We start from the raw sequence: 19,520 nt of genomic DNA, 5'->3' as shown, positions 1-19,520 counted from the left end.
GTGGTCATTGATATCATGCTTATTTCTCAAGAGATGTGATCGTTAAAAAAAAGCTTGCCTAGAGTAATGCACAGCTTAGTGATTGTTCTGCTATCCTGTTAGAAAGGATATTTTGGCTAGAGAAGCAATTGTGAAATATGGAAAGCTATTTCATCAGGCTCAATATGGTGCATATGTATCAAAAATAATTATTACTGCTTTCAGGGGAATTAATGAATTTACATTTCCTAGTGTGTTTAGATGAGCTTATTTTGTTTGTTGTGTAATCAAAATTTCCTTCTCAAGCTACATGAAATAGATTTCTGGAAGTCCACAGAAAAACTATTGTTAATTGCCCGAAATGAGAAGAAAAATATCTGATAGACATTCCTCAGTAATATCATCATGACTTTCAAAGTCATACGCATAAATCAAATTTCTAAAATAATACCATAAATGATAAAAAAATAAAAAAAAATAAAGCAGTAACGTGCAATATGTGACTTGCCCAAGGCAATATTTTATTATGTGGATTATTTCATTGGACAACCACTATGTCTATGTTGTTTCCCATAGAAAGTCTACTATCTATATTTACTTAATAACATAACCATTTTCTCTTTGAACAGTAAAAAAAGAGGTGGAAAACAAAAACAAATAAAGTAAAATAAAAATTGCTTTGCTATAAGACTATTGATGTGGGTTGAGTTTGAATCCTCCACTCAATTAGCAGTACCTCTAGAATCCACTTCGACCCCCATAATATGATTGAGAGAAAATGTAAAGACTACCATTAAAGAAGCCCAAGCAAGACTAACTATATCCATGTAAATTATATGCCCTTTTCAAATGAAGGATTTGAAGACCTGCTGATTCTAACAAATGATTGCAAAGTTGATCATTCAAACCTTTCAATTCATAGATGTGGATCTCAGACCTATGAATGGGAATATTTGCCAAACTCACAAAGAAAAAAGGAAGTGAGTTAGATGTCACACTAGATAACTATCATATTCATGGAATGCGAGTCACCTTCAAGATGCACTGGTAGTGAAATGGTAGACACAAGATCAAAATGAATTTTTGTTCTGACTAAAGAGTTATGGATGACCTGACAATTCATTCCAATTCCAATCAACTAATCCAGCATATTTTACGCATGCAAGGGGTCTGTCTATGTTTCTACTTTACGAATATGATATTTTCTAGGAATTTCTAATAATAGCAAGTGTTATTCCTATTTTGGCATTTCAGATTTCGGGAGTTTTAGCCCTGATTCACAAAGGGCCAGAAAAACTTTCTAGTTATGAATCTCTTGATCAAAAAAAAGAATATGTGAGAGAAATCCAGGGATTGCGCATTCAATTCAATGATACATTCATTATCATTATATTAATGATAACATTAAATTAGATTCATTACATGAATAAATATAATTAGATCCTCTATATTATATATTATTTAATATAGAATTTAAATTCTCTTTTATAATAGATTAAAAAATAAAACTTTTACTATTAAAAGTACAACTGTACCCTGCATAAGGTGATACTTTAAAAGGTTGTACTCTTTTGAGGTGAAAATAAGCTCATCCAAGCAAAGTCTAATGCGTTTGAGTTATGTCTTCAAATTCATACTCTACTTTGAAGTAGTTGTTCATTCTCTTTGGCTTGCCTAGTCTAATGCGTTGATAATATACACTCCTTTTTTTATTTTTTGAACTTCCTTTGTATGCTTCCTGGTACATAGGGTTGCATCCATTTTGCACTTTTTGATGAATTTTACAACTTATGAACAAAAAAAAAAAGTTATCCCAGTTCTTTTCTCTCTTTTTTGGCCTCCATCCCATGTTAGACATGGACAGAAATTTTAGTGCACTCGTTATAAAGAGTTCACCAACGTATTTATCTTCAAGGTAATTATTACAACCAAGTCACAACTACAATTAAGAACTCTAACCGACCTTCGAATCAAGTTGAAAAAATTATGATGAATTCAGAGTAATATGGAATTATGAGATACTGGACCTGCAATTCAATGATAAACTCTGTTGATCTGTCAGCCATTGTATCTTGAGAAGGTACATCATTAATACTTTCTCTTGAAGAGCTAGTGTGAGGAACTTCATTCTCTTCATCCAAGTAGACCTGATCATCCTTTGAAGCAGAATAGCTACTGTTGGCTCCTAGAAATATACAAGAATCCAAGTACCGGCCATTCTTCACAAACAAAATGAAAAGCAGTTAAAGTTCTGGGAAAGTATGTGTTTTCTATTTTAAACTTTTTTTTTTAAGAAGCAAGTGTTATACTTACATATTTAGATTGAAAGTAAACTAAAGCATCATTTAGGTAATGTGTAATACCTTGATCATTACATTTTTGAATTGCAATTTTTTCCCACTTCCCACATATATGATAGCCTCTGTACTAGATGATGAGAGATTCAATCCATGTCTATCCCTCAATGACAATACTCCACCGTTGCCATCATAAATGAAGTGAGCAAATCTTTCATCATCAACAATTAAAGGTCTTTGAGGAGAGAGAATTACTTCAGCAGATGGTTGCCTGTGAGTTGACTGATCCAGAATGATTGCATCAATTACATGTAAAGAGTTCTTATCTTCTTCATCTGACAGCATGTTACCTACTGATGGGACAAAAAACTCCACTACAGCCAGCAAAAAATCAAGTGCAACAAGCATTTGTGGCCTTTGGACACACAAAGAAACATATGTTGACAGCTTGCTAAACCTTGCATCAAGAATAAGCATTGTAGGAAGTGGTTTTATATCATTCTCCCTAAATTCATTTGCATCAAGTTCATGCTGGTTTTCATCATAAGTCACAGTATCAAGCGGGCTAGGACCAATGTTCTCAGGTTTTCCTATCGCCAGCTTAAACTCTTGTTCAGTCCCCTCACGATCATCAATCACTGCGAAACCCTTTAGTGTTGCTGAAAGAAAACCTTCTCCCAGTGTGTTAGACTTGTAGAGTAACCAAGCATCACTAATCTGCAGAAGAAATGAAACCAGAAAATGTTATATACAATCACTGTGATGAAATAAATGAAAACTTTAAAATGCAATGAACATCCTGATTTAAAACAACTTAAAAAAGGAAGATACACACAAACACAGGAAAAAGGACGAAAAACACACACATAAGTGGTAGTTTATCATGCACAGAGAACTTTTTCCAATCCTAGATGGAGATCACTTATAGGAAGGACATTATGCTAATGCATGTTCCAAAGGCCAAGGATGCATCATCTTCTTAATCTGATTATGACTTGGTCGAAAGAGAAGATACAGCTATGGATATAAGAGCACCTCTACATGTCATGTGAAAACTCAATGCTTTATGATGGGAGGAGAATAATGGTTTCACTGTTTACTGATTTTCCATTCAAAACAGTGGCTTCGTGTCCAAATTTACTAAACAATTTCTGAACAGTAGCTTAGTCCATTGTTGGGTCAGTATTTACCAAGAGAAACTTCACCAGTTTAAAATGAAGTTAAAGTGTGTGGAGCTGAGCCAAGTCCACACAGAAAGAGAAGACCACACCTCAAAACTTATGTCCGCTGAATAAAGGAAGGCAAAAGATGAGGATGATGGAGGAAAAATGGTGAAAAGGGGACATGTTTTAGAAACCTAAGTTGCTTAGAGAAGAGAATGAATGAACTAGCTCTTCAAGAGACACATTCTGGGAATAATACCTCATAGGTAGAGATTTCTTGGATTCAAATTCAACTAGTTACAATGAGGGCAGCCTTGCTTATTTATAGATACATAAGCAAGCTGCTGATTGGCTAGAAAGTTAGTTACAAGAACCTACCATGTGGCTGCCATGTGATTGGCCAAAGCTTAACAAACATCTCTAACTAACTGTCAGGCTATTGCATAACAACTAGCTTTTAAAATGAACTGCGTCAGAGGATGAAAGTCATGTTTTTAGTTAACACGGTTCAGGAAGCAAACAGCCGAAGGATGGAGTAAATGGATCTGAAAAGGTTTAAATATTAGGTGAAAGGCCAATACTGATAAAATTGTTTACAACTGATTTCCCATCAATTATATTCATGCACTGGCTTATTTAACAAATTGGGACGAGTTTTTTAAACCATTCATGGGATAGAATTTACAATAAAAAACTTCAAAATATCAACAACAAAAAATTACAATATTATTATGGAACACTAAGAGTAGATTTACAAATTAATGAATAAAATACCTGCACAATAGCTAGGGATGCATCTCTAGCTGACCCTGCATATAAGCTCAATTCCACCAGATTTATAACAACTGACACTTTCATCACAATCCAGGCTTCCCCATTTGCAGCTTCAGATACAACACCAGTTGTATCTTGTGGAACAATGGTTTCTACAGTTTCAGATACAACACCAGTTGTATCCTGTGGAACAATGCTTCCTACAGCATCAACTGAATATGTCAGAGAATCATGTTTCAGTGGAGGCACAACACGTGGCGTCTCTGAAATGTTACTAAGTGCACATTCAGTGATAATCTGGTACTCCCCACTAGAAAGAGCTGCTTTCAATTCCTCTATCTGAAAAAGCATAATGTCAAATATAAAGGTAGATATTAAGTCCTTACATGAACTGTAACCATCTTAAATTAACAAAGTAAACAACAATAAGCTCTTGAAAGATCAGCCCAATAACCATGATATTTATTACCTTGATTGCAATTTCAGTACTTGGTACTTGATGCAACAAATCACGGAGTGACCTTTGGATGACAACAGAAACGCCCTTCACATCTTGAATTATGCTTTCACCTAGTTCTGTTCCCGTACCAACATTTAAATTGATGTCCTCAACCTATCCACAAGAAACAAGGTCAACAGGCAACAAAATAGCGATGCAACAACTGAGACATCAGATCAATTTTGATATCATTTTTGCTTTAAACACCCAAAATGCTTGAAATCTTCCTTGATTTACTTCCTTAACTTGATGTTGAGGACTAGAAGTTCTGAATTGGTGCCACATATACTTCGAGAAGTAATTAGTTTGTTCCCCCCCCCCCCCCCCAAAAGAAAGTTTTAAGGGTGGAAAACAGGCTGAAGAGATTGCAATAGGATTTCCTTTGGGATGGCAAGGGAGAGGATAGGAGATTTCATTTGGTGAATTTGCAAGTTGGTGTGTTCTCCACTGTGTGCAAGAGGCTTGAGGATTAGGAAGTTACTTACCTTTAACTTCGCTTTGCTAGGAAAATTATTCCAGGCTTTATTCATAAGACAGATCGCTTGTGGAAACACTTGGCAGTGATGAAATATGGGGAGCAGGAAGGAGGTTACCTTGAGCTCAGTCCATTGCTCACATGGGGTTGTAATCTGGAAGGGGACTGAAATAGGATGCGGAATTTTTTTTTTTTTCCCTAGATATGTTAAATTTAGAATTGGGGATGAAATAAAGAGCAGCACTACTTTGATGTATAGTGCATGGATGAGGCATTAAATGATTCATTTATAGAGTTGTTTGAGATTACAATAAAAAAAAATTTTAAAAATAAATAAATAAAAAACTACAATAGCATGTGATTATATGGAGGGGATTCATGAGGCAGGTTCAGGATTGGGATTTTTTTTTTCCTTTCTTGATAAGTAAATAATGCTTCATCTAAGAAAAATGAAAATTATACAAGGAACCAAAGCACACAGACAGTGTACTAAGTAACCAGCAAGAAAAATAAAAATAAAAAAAATGAAGAAAAATATGATTTATAAAAATTTTGAAATTTAATTTTATAATTGTGGAGCTGAGTAACAAATTATTTAAATCCTAGATTTTAAGTTAGGTTTTGTTTTTATTTATTATTAAACTTAAATAGTTTACTATTTTTGTAATCAGTTATTATATTGAGGTTGATTGAAATATAGTCTATTATAGTATTGAAGTTTATTATCTTATTATTGATTGAGATAGAAACCTCTTTGTAGAATACCATATTAATCAAGGTTTCTATTTTCTTTTATTTATTTATTTAGAGATTACACCCAGATGTAAGCATGAAATGCCAACTAAGTTCTTTGAACAAATTGAAGATTTTGATGTCTAGAAATTTATAAGAAGTTAGTTTTGGAGGTATTAGCATTACTTGTTAATTTTTGTTTTGCAAATTGTATTTCACGGTGTTAGAAGTATGTGGTTAAATGATTAAATTTACCATATCCCAATAGTTTAAGCTTTGGGGACAATCGGTAATTTAATATAGTATCAGAGCAAGAAGTCATGAGTTCGATCCTTGTCTCCTCCACTCTACCTTTCATTTAAAATCCCACTTGTTGGGCCTCACCTACCAACTGTCCACTCTATCTGCAGTTTTACAGCAAACCTTTCAATCTTGCAGCCTTGTTCTGGCTGCATCAAACCCACTAAGGGAACATCCAGACCCTGCCACTACATTTGTGACCCCTTTTTTATTGAAACCACTCACTCAATCACAATATATGCAATAAACCTCACCTGAACTGTTAATATTTCCAAATGCACAGCATTCATTTCACTTTTATGTCCACCAAACCATCGGAATGTGTTCTGGACGGTTATGTGAACAATGTCAAGCTTCAAGTAGCTGTAAAATAGAGAACTCAAACAGTTAGACTAAGTGTCATATCACTACCACTAGAATGCATTAATTAGTATAGGGCCAAGATACACATACTCAAGGCTGTCTGTCCTCCGCGGCATTAATATTATAGGCTTTGTAAGAGAAAGGTCCAATTTTACTGCAGGTGATCCTTCAATTTCACTAGTTGTAAGCAACTTCTCTGAATTTGTCACTTGATCCTTTAACTTGACAACAGGTTTTGAATTGTTGTTGGGAACAAGACCCATAAAATAACTAACCACCTAAATATCATTTTAAAGATATATGAGAAGTTAGATAGAATTTGAGTACATGATAAATGATTCTAGAAGTAGATTACCTCCTGAATAAATCGATTCAAGTAAACAATTCGTACTTCAGAAAGATGTCCAAAAAGACTGTACTCATAACCTTTATAGTCTTCATCATCAGCACTGTATGAAGTAAAAACCAACTGCATGATCATGAGTAAATATTTGTAATACAACCCATGATAGCCAAACAAAAGCACATAACACATTAATCAAAATATCAGAGTAATAAGCAATAGGTAAAAAAAGATTGTTCACATGAGAGAATATATGAGCCAAATTTGTCCATAGGCATTAGGCACATTGTTCACATGATTTGCCAAAATCTGTGAAAGCCAAATAATGTCATTCCCCTACAAGGCTTCAACACACAGGTAATTCTATCTCAAAATCATGCCAGCAGTAGCAGAGAAGAGAGGAAGAGAAGAAAAGGCTTCAAGGTTTAAGGTAAAGCAATTAGAGAGTTGGTTGTTATTTTCACTGTTCTACTCATTTTTTTTACACTAAACAGCCATCAAATTCAGTCGGATACACTTTTTTATGACTTAACCTTACCTAAAACCTTAAACACCAAAACATTTCCAAGAAAACCTTAAAACTCTCATAAGAAATCCTAAAGTAAAGCTAAATTTCTAAAGATCCTACATCAAAATTGTTCTAAAAGCCCATTAAGGCCTTTGTCCTGCGTCACAATCACCTCCTCAAAGCTTAAGAAGCTGCTGGAATCTCATCAGATTCAATCTCTCCATCAAAGCTATTGTCTACATAAAAGCTTTAATATACGCTATTGCCAATCCCTTTCCTAGAAAAACTAGGACTCCTGAATATTAAAGAAAAGTAACTAAGAACTTCTAAAAATAGGAAAAAGGATACAAAACAAATAATAATAATAAGACCATGGGCCTCTGGTACAGCTCATTCTAAAAAATATAGAAATTATCAGATTACCTATATATTAGTAAAGCTTAATTAAAACTGAATCAGCAGAAAATAACAACAAAGAAGACTCAATTCAACTTTGATTAGCTATGCAATCTCTCAAGAAAGCTCTCCATCATCTAGAAAATCCCAAATTAATGCTTGGGCACCAAAACTAACCTCCTCTTGCCTCTTATAAATCTTCAAAGGGGGCCGCAAGTGATGTTTCCCATCACGTTGTTTCCTTTGAATCCTTTATTGATCCGTTTTGGGAGGGATTCAACATGGAAAATCTAAGTATTAGCTAATGTGGTATATGATGTTTGGAAAGCAATTTTATAATTCTGATTTACCTAGGTATGGCTTTAGTGAAAGTTTACAGAAAATAAATATTCATTGGCACATGAGAAGATTTTAAAGATTAAAGATAGTCCCTAATATGTTGGTTTCAAGAGCTATCGTGCAGGACACCATAATAAATAAATAAAAAGCATTGTTTGAGACTCCAACAGATCATGGAAAATTGAATTTTACGTCAAACTTGTTTGTGTATCCATGTCCATATGTTAGTACTCCCATAGTGCAATTGAAATTACACATCAATATAGGCATAATCCCAGTACTTCATAGTGCATTAACTAGACAACTTAATGTTTTAGAAAAGCCATTCATGGGAAGAAAAACTGTGAACAACAAAACCTCATAGTGCATTAACTAGACAAACAACTTTAATGTTTTAGAAAAGGCATTCATGGGAAGGAAATATGTGAACAAAGACTAGTTTGCTGATATATCCACTACCATCGAATATCCTCACCGTTGAAACTGCTCACTACACTAGATAAAATTAATAGAAAGCACAAGATTTCTAATGATTGGAAGGGGAAGAAAAAAAAAAAAGGAAAACCTGATAATGAATTATTTTAAAAATAAAGAGAGAAAGAACGAAGCGCTTTTTGAGGAAAGGAACTTTAAATGCATGAGCTAAAGTCCAGGATTCATGGACAGTTATCCTCATAGGTTTTTTCTTTTTCTTTTTTTAAGAAATAAGAAAGATATATATAGAAAAAGTTACTTTATGCAAAAGAAGCGCATAGAAGTCAAATATTACAAGGAAGAACGAAGAAAGAACAAAGAAGAGGAGAGAACAAAGGAACAAAGGGAGGGAGTCACTAGATGTGAGTCCCCAAGCCCGAGACCAATCAAATAGAGAACCACTAAAAGAAACAAGCTGCTGGTCTCCTCAACTGTCTAAGTCCTCAAATGTCTGCCGGTTACGCTCCCTCCATATACACCACATGAAGCACAAAGGAACTAAATTGCAAATGTTTGACAAGTGCTTCTCCAACCAAAGAGAACATCCAAAACCGTTCTTGGTAAAACCCAAGAAACCCCAAAAGAACCAAAAACAAAGCTCCACAACCGATGAGCCTTCTTAGAGTGAAGCAGCAAATGATCCACAGTCTCTCCACAAGAGCTACACATTACACACCAATCAACAAAATCAAAACCCATACTTCTCATGTTATCACTCATGAGAATCTTATCCCAAGCTGCGGTCCAAACAAAAAAGAGACACACCGAGGGGCCTTAACTTTCCAAATACCTTTCAAAAGAAAGACTGACAAAGAAGCAACCTCCCAACTCATTATAAAACGAACGGATGACAAAATCCCCATTTTTCTTTAACTTCCATCTCATATGGTCCCCATTTTCCGTTGAAGGTGTATTGGATTCCAAAATATGAAGGAAATCCACCACTAAATCCAACTCCCAATCATTCAAATCTAAATCCAACTCCCAATCATTCAAATCCCGAGTGAAACGTACTTCCGAAATCCTCTCTCCACCACCCCCTACCTTGTCAAGGAAAAGTCTACTCAAGCCTCTCTATTAACGGAAATCTCGTACAAAACCGGGAAGGTCAATTGAAGAGGTTGATCCCCACACAGCCAATCTTGCTAGAATTTCACTCTATTCCCCACCCCAATCTCAAACCAAGTATTTTTGCTAAACTTCTCCCAACCCATATGGATGCCTCTCCATAAACCACACTCATGTACACCCTAACCCAACTTAGAAGTCATATTATCACTCATGAAAATCTTATCCCAAACTGCGGTCCAAACAAAAAAAGAGACACGCTGAGGGGCCTTAACTTTCCAAATACCTTTCCAAGGAAAGAGTGACAGAGAAGCAACCTCACAACTCATTATAAAACGAACGGATGTCAAAATCCCCATTTCTCTTTAACTTCCATCTCATACAGTCTCCATTTTCCGTTGATGGTTATTAGATTCCAAAATACGAAGGAAACCCACCTCTAAATCCAACTCCTAATCATTCAAATCCCGAGTGAAACATACAACCGAAATTCTCCTCTCCCCCACCCTCTACCTTGTCAAGGGATGGTCTACTGAAGCCTCTATTAACGGAAATCTCGTACAAAACCGGGAAGGTCAATTGAAGAAGTTGATCCCCACCCCACCAATCTTGCCATAATTTCACTCTATTCCCCACCCCAATCTCAAACCGAGTATTTTTGCTAAAAGTCTCCCAACCCATGTGGATTCCTCTCCATAAACCACACCCATGTACACCACAACCCAACCTAGAAGTCATATTACCACTCATGAGAATCTTATCCCAAGCTACAGTCCAAACAAAAAAAGAGACGTCGAGGGTCTTAACTTTCCAAATACCTTTCCAAGGAAAGATTGATAGAGAAGCAACCTCGCAACTCATTATAAAACGAATGGATGTCAAAATCCCCATTTTTCTTTAACTTCCATCCCATACGGTCCCCATTTTCCGTTGAAGGTCTATTGGATTCCAAAATATGAAGGAAATCCACCTCTAAATCCAACTCCCAATCACTGAATTCCCAAGTGAAACGTACATCCAAACTCCTCCTCTCCCCCACCCCTACCTTGTCAAGGAAAAGTCTACCGAAGCCTCTCTATTAATGGAAATGTCATACAAAACCAGGAACTTCAATTGAAGAGGTTGATCCCCACACCACCAATCTTAGAATTTCACTCTATTCCCCACCCTAATCTGAAATCAAGTATTTTTGCTAAAAGTCTCCAGACCTATACGGATGCCTCTCCATAAACGACACCCATGCGCACCCAACCTAACTAAGAAGTTCAACCCACCCACCCCCCCCCCCCACTTTTCCCCAAACTTCAAAGCTACCACCCTCCTCAAAAGCCATGTCTCAACCCCAAAACGCCATAGCTATTTCCCTAGTAAGGCTAATTGAAGGTAGTCAATTTCCTTATTCCTAATCCACCATTTTCCATAGGCGCGCACACACCTTATCCCATCTTACCAAATGTGACTTGAAATCACCCCACAGAAAGTCCCTTCGCAACTTCTCAATTTTGTTAGCCATATGAATAGGAATGGTAAAAAACAATAAAAAATAAGTAGGAAGACTAGATAACGTACACTTAAGCAACGTCATATATACACCACCCTTAGACAAATAGAGCTTCTTACAACCTTAGACTAGATGTCCTCATAGGTTTTTATTGTTGATTCTTCTTCCTTTTTGGATTTTTTTTTTTAGATAATGTGCAGGTCAGTGCATAATTGAATACATCCATAGTAACCACAACAACCCTGTTAAAGTATTGGGTTTAAGATGATGTAATGGCCCAAAAATTTCAGTTATGTTGTAAGCTCATATTGGACTAATTCTAGCTTCTAGCCTCTATATATACCATGTTAGGGCTGCTCACTATAATAATTGACTTAAGTATACAGTAAAGATGTAGCCATTAGGGCTTTATTCCGTGGATATAGGCCGTTGACCGAACCACATAATCCCTTGTGTTCTTCTCTCTTTCTTGCTTCCACTTCTCTGTATTATTTTATTCTTTCCTTTAACATAGTATCAGAGCCAATGGTTGCCTGTGGTTATTTGCTTGTGCAACCTTCAAATCTAAGTTAAGTTTGTTAGATGTTGATTGGTTTGTTGTTGTGTGATTATGGTAGTTGTTGGTAATTGTAGCTGTTGGTTGTTGTTCTCGGCAGATTGGCTGCTATTGTTGTTGGTTGTTGTAGTTCTCAGCTTGTTGTCTTGTTGCCGTCACCGGTGGTTGTTGCTGGTGGCTTTCATTGTTGCTGTCATTGGTGTTGCAGATCCAACCTCTATACATGGATCTGCCCGAGATTCAGATCTAACCGCAACCCAGCTTGGTAGATATCGGTGGTTGGCCTATTTTTTGTTGTTCTCGGCGGATCGGTGGTGGTTTCCAACCATCCTTGACAAATTTCAGTTTTGTTTTTTTGTATTCCCAATGCTTCTTGGTGGCCCTCCTGTTATTTGGTTGTTGTTTCCAGCATGTTGATAGCAGATCCGGTGCTCCTCAGTGGGTTTCGGCGTTTCCCGGTGGTTTTCCGGTCATGGAGGTTGCTCACTAGAGATCACGGTGGCTTTGCCTCGATCTCTAGGTAGTTTCAAGTGGTCTCGAGGTGGTTTCCTCAGTGGTGGTTAGTTGTTTTCGTCGGAGTTATTGTTGTCAGTGCAGTGGTCACCGGCATCTTTGGGAGCCGCTGGTGTTGGTTGTTAGTCAAGGTAGATAGGGAAATCCCTTGTTTGCCTATTTGGTGGATTTTGGTGGTTTGGGTACAGGTTTTGGTTGTCCCTTATCCATGATAAGGATAGCCTAACCCCTATGAAACTTCTGTTTGGTTTTGTTTGATATTGAAGAACTTCAGCCAATTCATCCCATTTTTTGGTCAGTTCAACTTCAATTTTGACCAGTTCCCTTAAGTTTTGGCTGGTTCACATCGTTTTCAGCCTCTTCAAGCAAGTTGGCAATTGTGTGTTACAAGCTAGACTTATATGACTGTATGCTCCAGCTTGAGAGGGAGTGTTAAAATATTGGATTTAGTTGATGTAAGGCCCCAAGAGGGCCAGTTATGTTATAAGCCCATATTGGGCACACCTTGGCTTCTAGTCTCTATATATACCATGTTAGGGTTCATTGTAACAGTTGACTTGAGTATATAGTAAATATGCAGCCGCTAGGGCTTTATTCTATGGATGTAGGCCATTGGCCGAACCACTAATCCCTTGTTTTCTTCTCCCTTTCTTGCTTCCGCTTCTCTATATTATTTTATTCTAGTCTTTAACAAACCCAAATACACAAACACACACACTGCAAGTGCAAGAGAGAGAGAGTACCTCAACAAATGAACTGCCCCCTGGATTTCTCATATCACAGGCCCAAAAATACATATGGCTGCCAGGAAGACTGTCATCGCTTATTCTCAGATTTCCCAGCGCTGCTTTAATACTAAAAGATGATGGGAACACCTTAAACCCAAAAAAACAGTCAATAAGCACTATATATTAAAAGTTTACAACTAAGTAAAGATAAAACAAATTTTTTAGTCTTGAGGTTAGGAGAAGATCAAGCAGACCATAATATCCATCAGCAAATTATCTTGTGAGAGACTGGCTAGCTTAGTTTCATCTTCATTCATCAACAAAATCTGAGCATGCGCCATATGCAATGATAAATTGAACATGATTCTCGATTTCCCCTTTCCTAACAAGCCTTTAACTACATGCTCCTCAAATGAAGTTGAATACTTATCATCAACCACATCTTCCCTGGAGACATCCTGTTTCATAATGGCTGTCGAAGAGCTACCACTGAATGATTCAAACCTTTCATCCTTAATGTTAATAGCATTAACAAATTCCATAATGGCAACAATTGTTTTTCGACGACAAAAGAACGACAGGGTAGCCAGGGTCACTTTGACCTGAATATGAAGTAATAAGTCAAATAATCAAATAATGAGCTATAGGCAGAATTTTACATGCAGAAAATACCCCACCTGATTATCCATATTATTATATCGTGGAGAGTTCTGGTCATAAATAATTATCTGAGCTTTAACAAAACTATCCAAAGTATCAGTTAATTCAATTTCCTGACTCTTGGTTTGAAGAGCATCCGTAGGGAGTAGACCAGCCATACGGTCAAAACTAGGGGGTTTCAATGATAAAATTTCAGATCCGGATTCATTTCTTGGTGACTGCATTGGATGGTCAACAGAATCAACCAAATTCTCTGGTGCCTCATAGAAATTATCATCTCCTTCACTTGGAGTTGCATTATTGCTTTCAAAGCTCTGACTCCCAGCATCATAGAAGGATGAATGTGAAGCTGCACTCCGGATGACTGACCTCGCCAGGAAACAAGGACGAGACAATCTATTGCAGGAAACTAGATCTTCAATCTCCAAAGATTTGAGCACAGTTCCAATGAACATATCCTTCTCTATAATTGAAAGCTCAACCTGTAGTTGCAATGAAAAGCCTCAAAAGAGCAAATACAAAAAAACATGCATAAATTGATGCTCAGTTCTATATTTATGTTACCTGACCACCTATTGCCCGGAATTCAAATAGACGACTCTCTTCAGCAAGAAGCACATTCATGAAGCTCTGTTCATGCTGAAAAAATTTGCAGATTTCCCAAATCTCTAAGCACTTCCATCACAAAGTAACTTCATAAAGAATAAAAAAACTAAGCTTACCTGGTAACTATAACTGAAGCAAACCTTTAGTTCATCAAGAAAACCAGTGACAAAGAGCCTCTCCATATTCACATCGATTGCATCAAGTTTGTCACCATATTCAGCTTCAGAATCCTCTGGGTCTGATGAAGTTTCCGATAAAGTAGTGATAGGAGCAGCACCCTGCACAAAAGTTAGGGAAATCCCTATTAATTTCATTGCAGCAAAAGGGATTATCTGGTCAAAGGCAGAAACTGATCTTGAACAAAAATATATATTTTTTGCACCAGTACTCCTTATATAGCACTGCAGTGTAAAGTACATCAATTAGCAATAGCCCTAAAGCCAATATAAAACAAAATCCGGTGCTCGTAGTTATTGCTTACTAGAGATTATCTTGGGAGAAATAAAAAAGGTGTAATTTGAAATAGTACTCATTAATAGACTCAACCAAACTAAACCAAATTGGCTATCTTCCTTACGTCTTCAGAAATGTTTAAGGGCATATCAGCACAATGGCTGTTCACCGCAGTTTAGGCAGTAAAAGTCTGAATAGGGAAGGTGGTTGTCTCTATATTCTTTACCCTGGTACCATCTAGTTCTACAGACATATGGGGGAAATTAACTCCTAAGCTTGCTATGCATCAAAAATTAGTACTAATTAATTGTAGTAGCATTGAGTGTGGTAGATGGTGCTCAAAGTTTGCTGCTGGTTCTCATGGAGTTTGCCTTTGGAAACATATTCGAAGGAGCTGGAATCAGTTTTCTTGATTCATTAGTTTTGATGTTGGATGTGGTACAAATGTTCAGTATTGGCATGATAGATGGTGCGGGAAAGGACTCTTAAAGAGATGTAACCTAGGCTGTATACTCTTGCTCAAAGGAAGGATTCTGCTTTAGCAGATTTAATGAGTTGGAGTGTGGATAAGATTCAGTGGGACATCTGCTTCTATATAGCCCTTCATGATTGGGAGCAGGAGTTGATGGCAGATTTCTTAGTCTAATTTATTCCATTAAGGTTAGAAGGGGTGCAGAAGATAATATCAGTTGGATGCCGACAAAAAGAAAGCAAGCATTTTGAAGTTAAATCCTTCTATGAAATGCTGCATGGTGAGGGTGTAGTTGATTTTCCTTGGAAGGGTATTTGGAAGGTAAAATCTCCTCTCAAAGTAGCGTTTTTGGTTTGGTCTACTGCTTTAGGGAAGATTCTCACAATTGACAATTTACGAAGACGAGGCATTATTGTAGGGGAATGGCGTTGCATGCTTAAGCAAGGCTTGGAGTCAGTTGATCACCTGCTATTACATTGCTCTATGGCCAAAGAACTTTGGGTGTTAGCTCTTTCTTTGTTTGGGGTTCATTTCCGAATGAAATCCCTCTTTTTGTCATGTGGATCATTTGGAGTGAAAGGAATTGCTAGACATATGAAGGCATTGAACAATTCTAACACTCACCTTCACGTGTGGGCCAAAACTACCTCTTAGAGGCCCAACACGTGAAAATTTAAATGGGAGGTAGAGTGGAGGAGACGGCGATCGAACTCAAGATCTCTCGCTCTAATAGCATGTTAAATTACCAATCCCAAAAGTTTAAGTTATTGGGATATGGTAAATTTAATCATTTAACCACACAATTCCAACACAACCTATGACTGTGATGAAGCTAGCTTTTTTGCGCACTATATATGAGTGGATGGCTACTATGAGTGGTCATTCCTTCTCTAGTTTGATAGGTTTTATGGACTCTTGTACTTTTCTGTAACTTCATTATACTGCTAGTACCATAACCGTGTACTACTTGCTTCTTCTTTTTTCATTTCTTGATTAATAAATTTTTAGTTATAAAAAAATACATTAGTAATAGTAGTAGTAATTGAGATCATTATAGTAAGCATAATAATGTTTGGGATAATATAGTGCTATCTACAATAAAATAAGCATGGAATGCTAAAACTATAAAACCATTAACATAAGAGCTATAGCCCTCCTAATTTCCATATTGTCACGAGAGCTACAGCCCTCCTAGTTTCCATATTGTTATGAGTCACAGAGACATAACAATAAGTTATAAGTTTGTGCTGTATGAACAATACTCTTCTAGAAGATTTTGGAATATTCAAGATATGGTGTCCCTAGTGAGATGACCCTACCAGCTGTCACCTCATCAGAATATTCCCCATCTGAATGTGACCACCTCACTCAAATATAAGGAATGAATGATCTGAGGGCTGGAATGACATGTGATGTCCCAAGTGAGATGTCACTACCAGCTGCCATTCTTGTGCTACTAATTATCCCATTAGTAACTTTGTTTTTTTTTTTTTTAAAGTTTTCCCATTAGCAACTTTATTTCTTCTCAGTCGTTGTCCGCTTTCTTTTCTTGCTTTATTTCCACACTTTCTGGTATTCCAATTCCTAAAACTATTTAGGATGCACTCTCTGATCTTGGTTGGAGATGACCGCTTTACATCAAAACTAGACTTGGAAACCTGTCAAGAATCTCTCTCTACGATCACCTTGGAAGTATTTATAGAGCAGCCACTTGGGTTTGTTACTAGGGGAAATATAGAGGCAGTGTCTGCAAGTTGAAGAAAACATTATATGGTCTCAAGCGGTCACTGAGAGCATGGTTTGGAAAATTATCTGAAGTTGTCATGAATTTTGATCTCCATCATTGGCAAACAAATCATATTCAGTATTCCACTCACACACTAATGATGGGTACTTGCTACTTGTGGCCTATGTGGATGATATAGCAATTACTAGAGATAACTCGGAAGGCATCTCCAGATTGAAGCAATTCTTGCAACACTTTCACACCAAAGATCTTGGCAAACTTAGATGCATTTTTATAGATTGAAGTTGCAAGTTCTAGGCAAGGCATCAATTCATCTCAAAGGAAGTAAGTATTTGATATCATCAAGGAGATGGGATTACTGGGTTCTCATCCTATTAACAGTTAGGATCCAAATCAAACACTATTGAGAGGAGAAGGAGACTTATTTCAGATCCTAACTGATATCCTTTTTTTTTTTTTTTTTTGAGAATTAGATCCTAACTGATATCATTTGTTGGTTGAGGAGCTCAACTATCTCACCATCACAAGGTCAAATATCTCATATGCAGTTAGTGTCAATTCCTAGAAGCCCCAACACTCTTACATTAGAATGTTGCTATTTGAATTATTAGATATCTGAAGAAAGCCCCAAGTCAAGGCTTTTTTTTTTTTAAAGAATGGCCATCACATGGTGGAAGGTTTCAGATTTCACTAATCCAGACTGAACAGGATCATCTTTAGATAAAAGTTCCACCACGAGGTGTTGCACCTTTCTGGGAGGAGAAAGTCTTTTAACACAGAAATGTAAAAAGCAAAATGTAGTTGCTCAGTCTAGTGCAGAAGCTGAATACAGGTTGATGGCACATACTTGCCAGTTAGCTTACTTGGTTTCAGTTCAGGAGTCGGGCTTTAAAGTATCTACTCCTATCCCAATATTCTGTGAACATAGAGCAGCTATACACATTGCATCCAATCTTGTGTTCCATGAAAAGACAAAGCACATTGAAGTAGATTGACATTTTGTGAGAATCAAAATTCTAAATGGAGCCATTGCTACACTTTTGATATCTCCATTTGTTTTTCTGATAACATAGAGAACCTTTCTAAAGAAGAGCCCTTTGGACTCACCTCTAGCTAGTTAAACCTACATTGCTGATATCTTTACAAAACCATCATGTAGATAATGACTATAGTCTATTTGTTCCAATCTGGCTTTATATCATATGTATGATCTAGCTTGAGGGGTGAGTATTACAAAGTTATAGAGGTAAATTATATAGAGAATATTGTGTTGTACATTTGTGTTGTATTAGTGATAATCTTCAAGAACAGTCTGGAATATTCAAGCGATAAGATGTCCCTAGTGATGTGTCCCTACTAAATATCACCTCATTTGATAACTCACCCCCCCCCCCATCTTAGAATACTCCCCCATCCTATTGTAACCACCTCTCTACAATATAAGGAATAATTATCCGAGAGCTGGAATATAGAATTTCTAGCACCTACTTTCTTGTGGAAAGTATATCATTTATTACCACATATAAAATTATTACAGTAGATGACAAACTAGAAAAGGTACAAGGCACAGAAATAAAAGAAAACCACTTGAAAATTTGTAAGTTCAGAGTCCATCAAACCATGATTTTTTGTTGAGACCAAAAATATATTTATGCTGCTTAAACATAGGTGCCTGCGACATATAGCGATAGAAAAAAGAACCTGTATGTACTAGTTATTAGTTCTATTGAAGAACCTTAAATTTTATTTGATAAGAATATGAAGTAAAGGAAAGCCTCATCAAGCAAGGTTAATTAACACAAAGCACATTAACCAAACTAACAAAACTTTTTTTTTATAATTAACAACACATTACTTAAAATTAAAAGACTCCAAATCACACAATCGAAGTACATCATACCACCCTAAGGAACCGTGCAAGCCCAAAGAAAAAGAGAGATGTTCCACTCACAAATATGACAAGGTTGCACAATGATTAAAATAAGACATTCAAAATTGAAAATATTTTTAGACAAATCAAACTACAAAAAAAATTATTTACCGATGCACGATAAATTGCCCCCTGCAAGCGGCTTTGCCACGATTTCCTTGAATCATCAGAATCACATCGCAATATTAATGCATTTACATCTTCCACAACCTACATACAAATGATAACTGATAAGAACTGATAAGCAAGATTCTGTCAAAATAAAATGGACAATATTAAGTAAATTCTCTTAGTTGTAATTTATAAAGACATAACTATAACCTTGCTACTGGATCGTGCAGTATTACAAATAGCCAAAACATTTTCTGCATCACCGACAAACTCAGGTGGAACTTGATATATCTGTTTTCCTCGTAAACTACAATAAGCATATCATTACAAAAATTATAATATCAGATATGAATGGAAAGATGCGGAAACTTTTTTTAATATATTGTAAATATAAATGACTAGTTCAAATACAAAGACTCTAAAAACTTGACAGGTTCTGTAAGACTATAACATTCCCAAAGAGGCAAGTTAGGATTCTTGTGGACACCTAATTCCGAACAAAAAAATATATAAATAACTGGACAAATAACAAG

General features: G+C 36.4%; 1 protein-coding gene across 1 annotated transcript in view; it reads right to left on the bottom strand.

The window, feature by feature from the left end:
- LOC142613845 (uncharacterized) overlaps positions 1-19,520 on the bottom strand; it is an 83,714-nt gene that overhangs the window by 38,721 nt on the left and 25,473 nt on the right. The window contains exons 20-33 of the mRNA XM_075786358.1: positions 19,198-19,294; positions 18,988-19,086; positions 14,391-14,552; positions 14,233-14,307; positions 13,686-14,150; positions 13,263-13,610; positions 13,024-13,155; positions 6,938-7,051; positions 6,673-6,860; positions 6,474-6,582; positions 4,683-4,826; positions 4,214-4,552; positions 2,343-2,993; positions 2,007-2,198 (exon numbers count right to left, since the gene is read on the bottom strand). Of these exons, the coding sequence (XP_075642473.1) occupies positions 2,007-2,198; positions 2,343-2,993; positions 4,214-4,552; positions 4,683-4,826; positions 6,474-6,582; positions 6,673-6,860; positions 6,938-7,051; positions 13,024-13,155; positions 13,263-13,610; positions 13,686-14,150; positions 14,233-14,307; positions 14,391-14,552; positions 18,988-19,086; positions 19,198-19,294 (3,115 nt within the window). The remainder of the gene's footprint in view (positions 1-2,006; positions 2,199-2,342; positions 2,994-4,213; positions 4,553-4,682; positions 4,827-6,473; positions 6,583-6,672; positions 6,861-6,937; positions 7,052-13,023; positions 13,156-13,262; positions 13,611-13,685; positions 14,151-14,232; positions 14,308-14,390; positions 14,553-18,987; positions 19,087-19,197; positions 19,295-19,520) is intronic.

This window comes from Castanea sativa, chromosome 10 (assembly GCF_040712315.1).
Source record: "Castanea sativa cultivar Marrone di Chiusa Pesio chromosome 10, ASM4071231v1".
In the NCBI taxonomy this organism is placed as follows: Eukaryota; Viridiplantae; Streptophyta; class Magnoliopsida; order Fagales; family Fagaceae; genus Castanea; species Castanea sativa.
The sequence above is the reverse complement of the archived record's forward strand: the minus strand, read 5'-3'. Positions and strand labels throughout refer to the sequence as shown.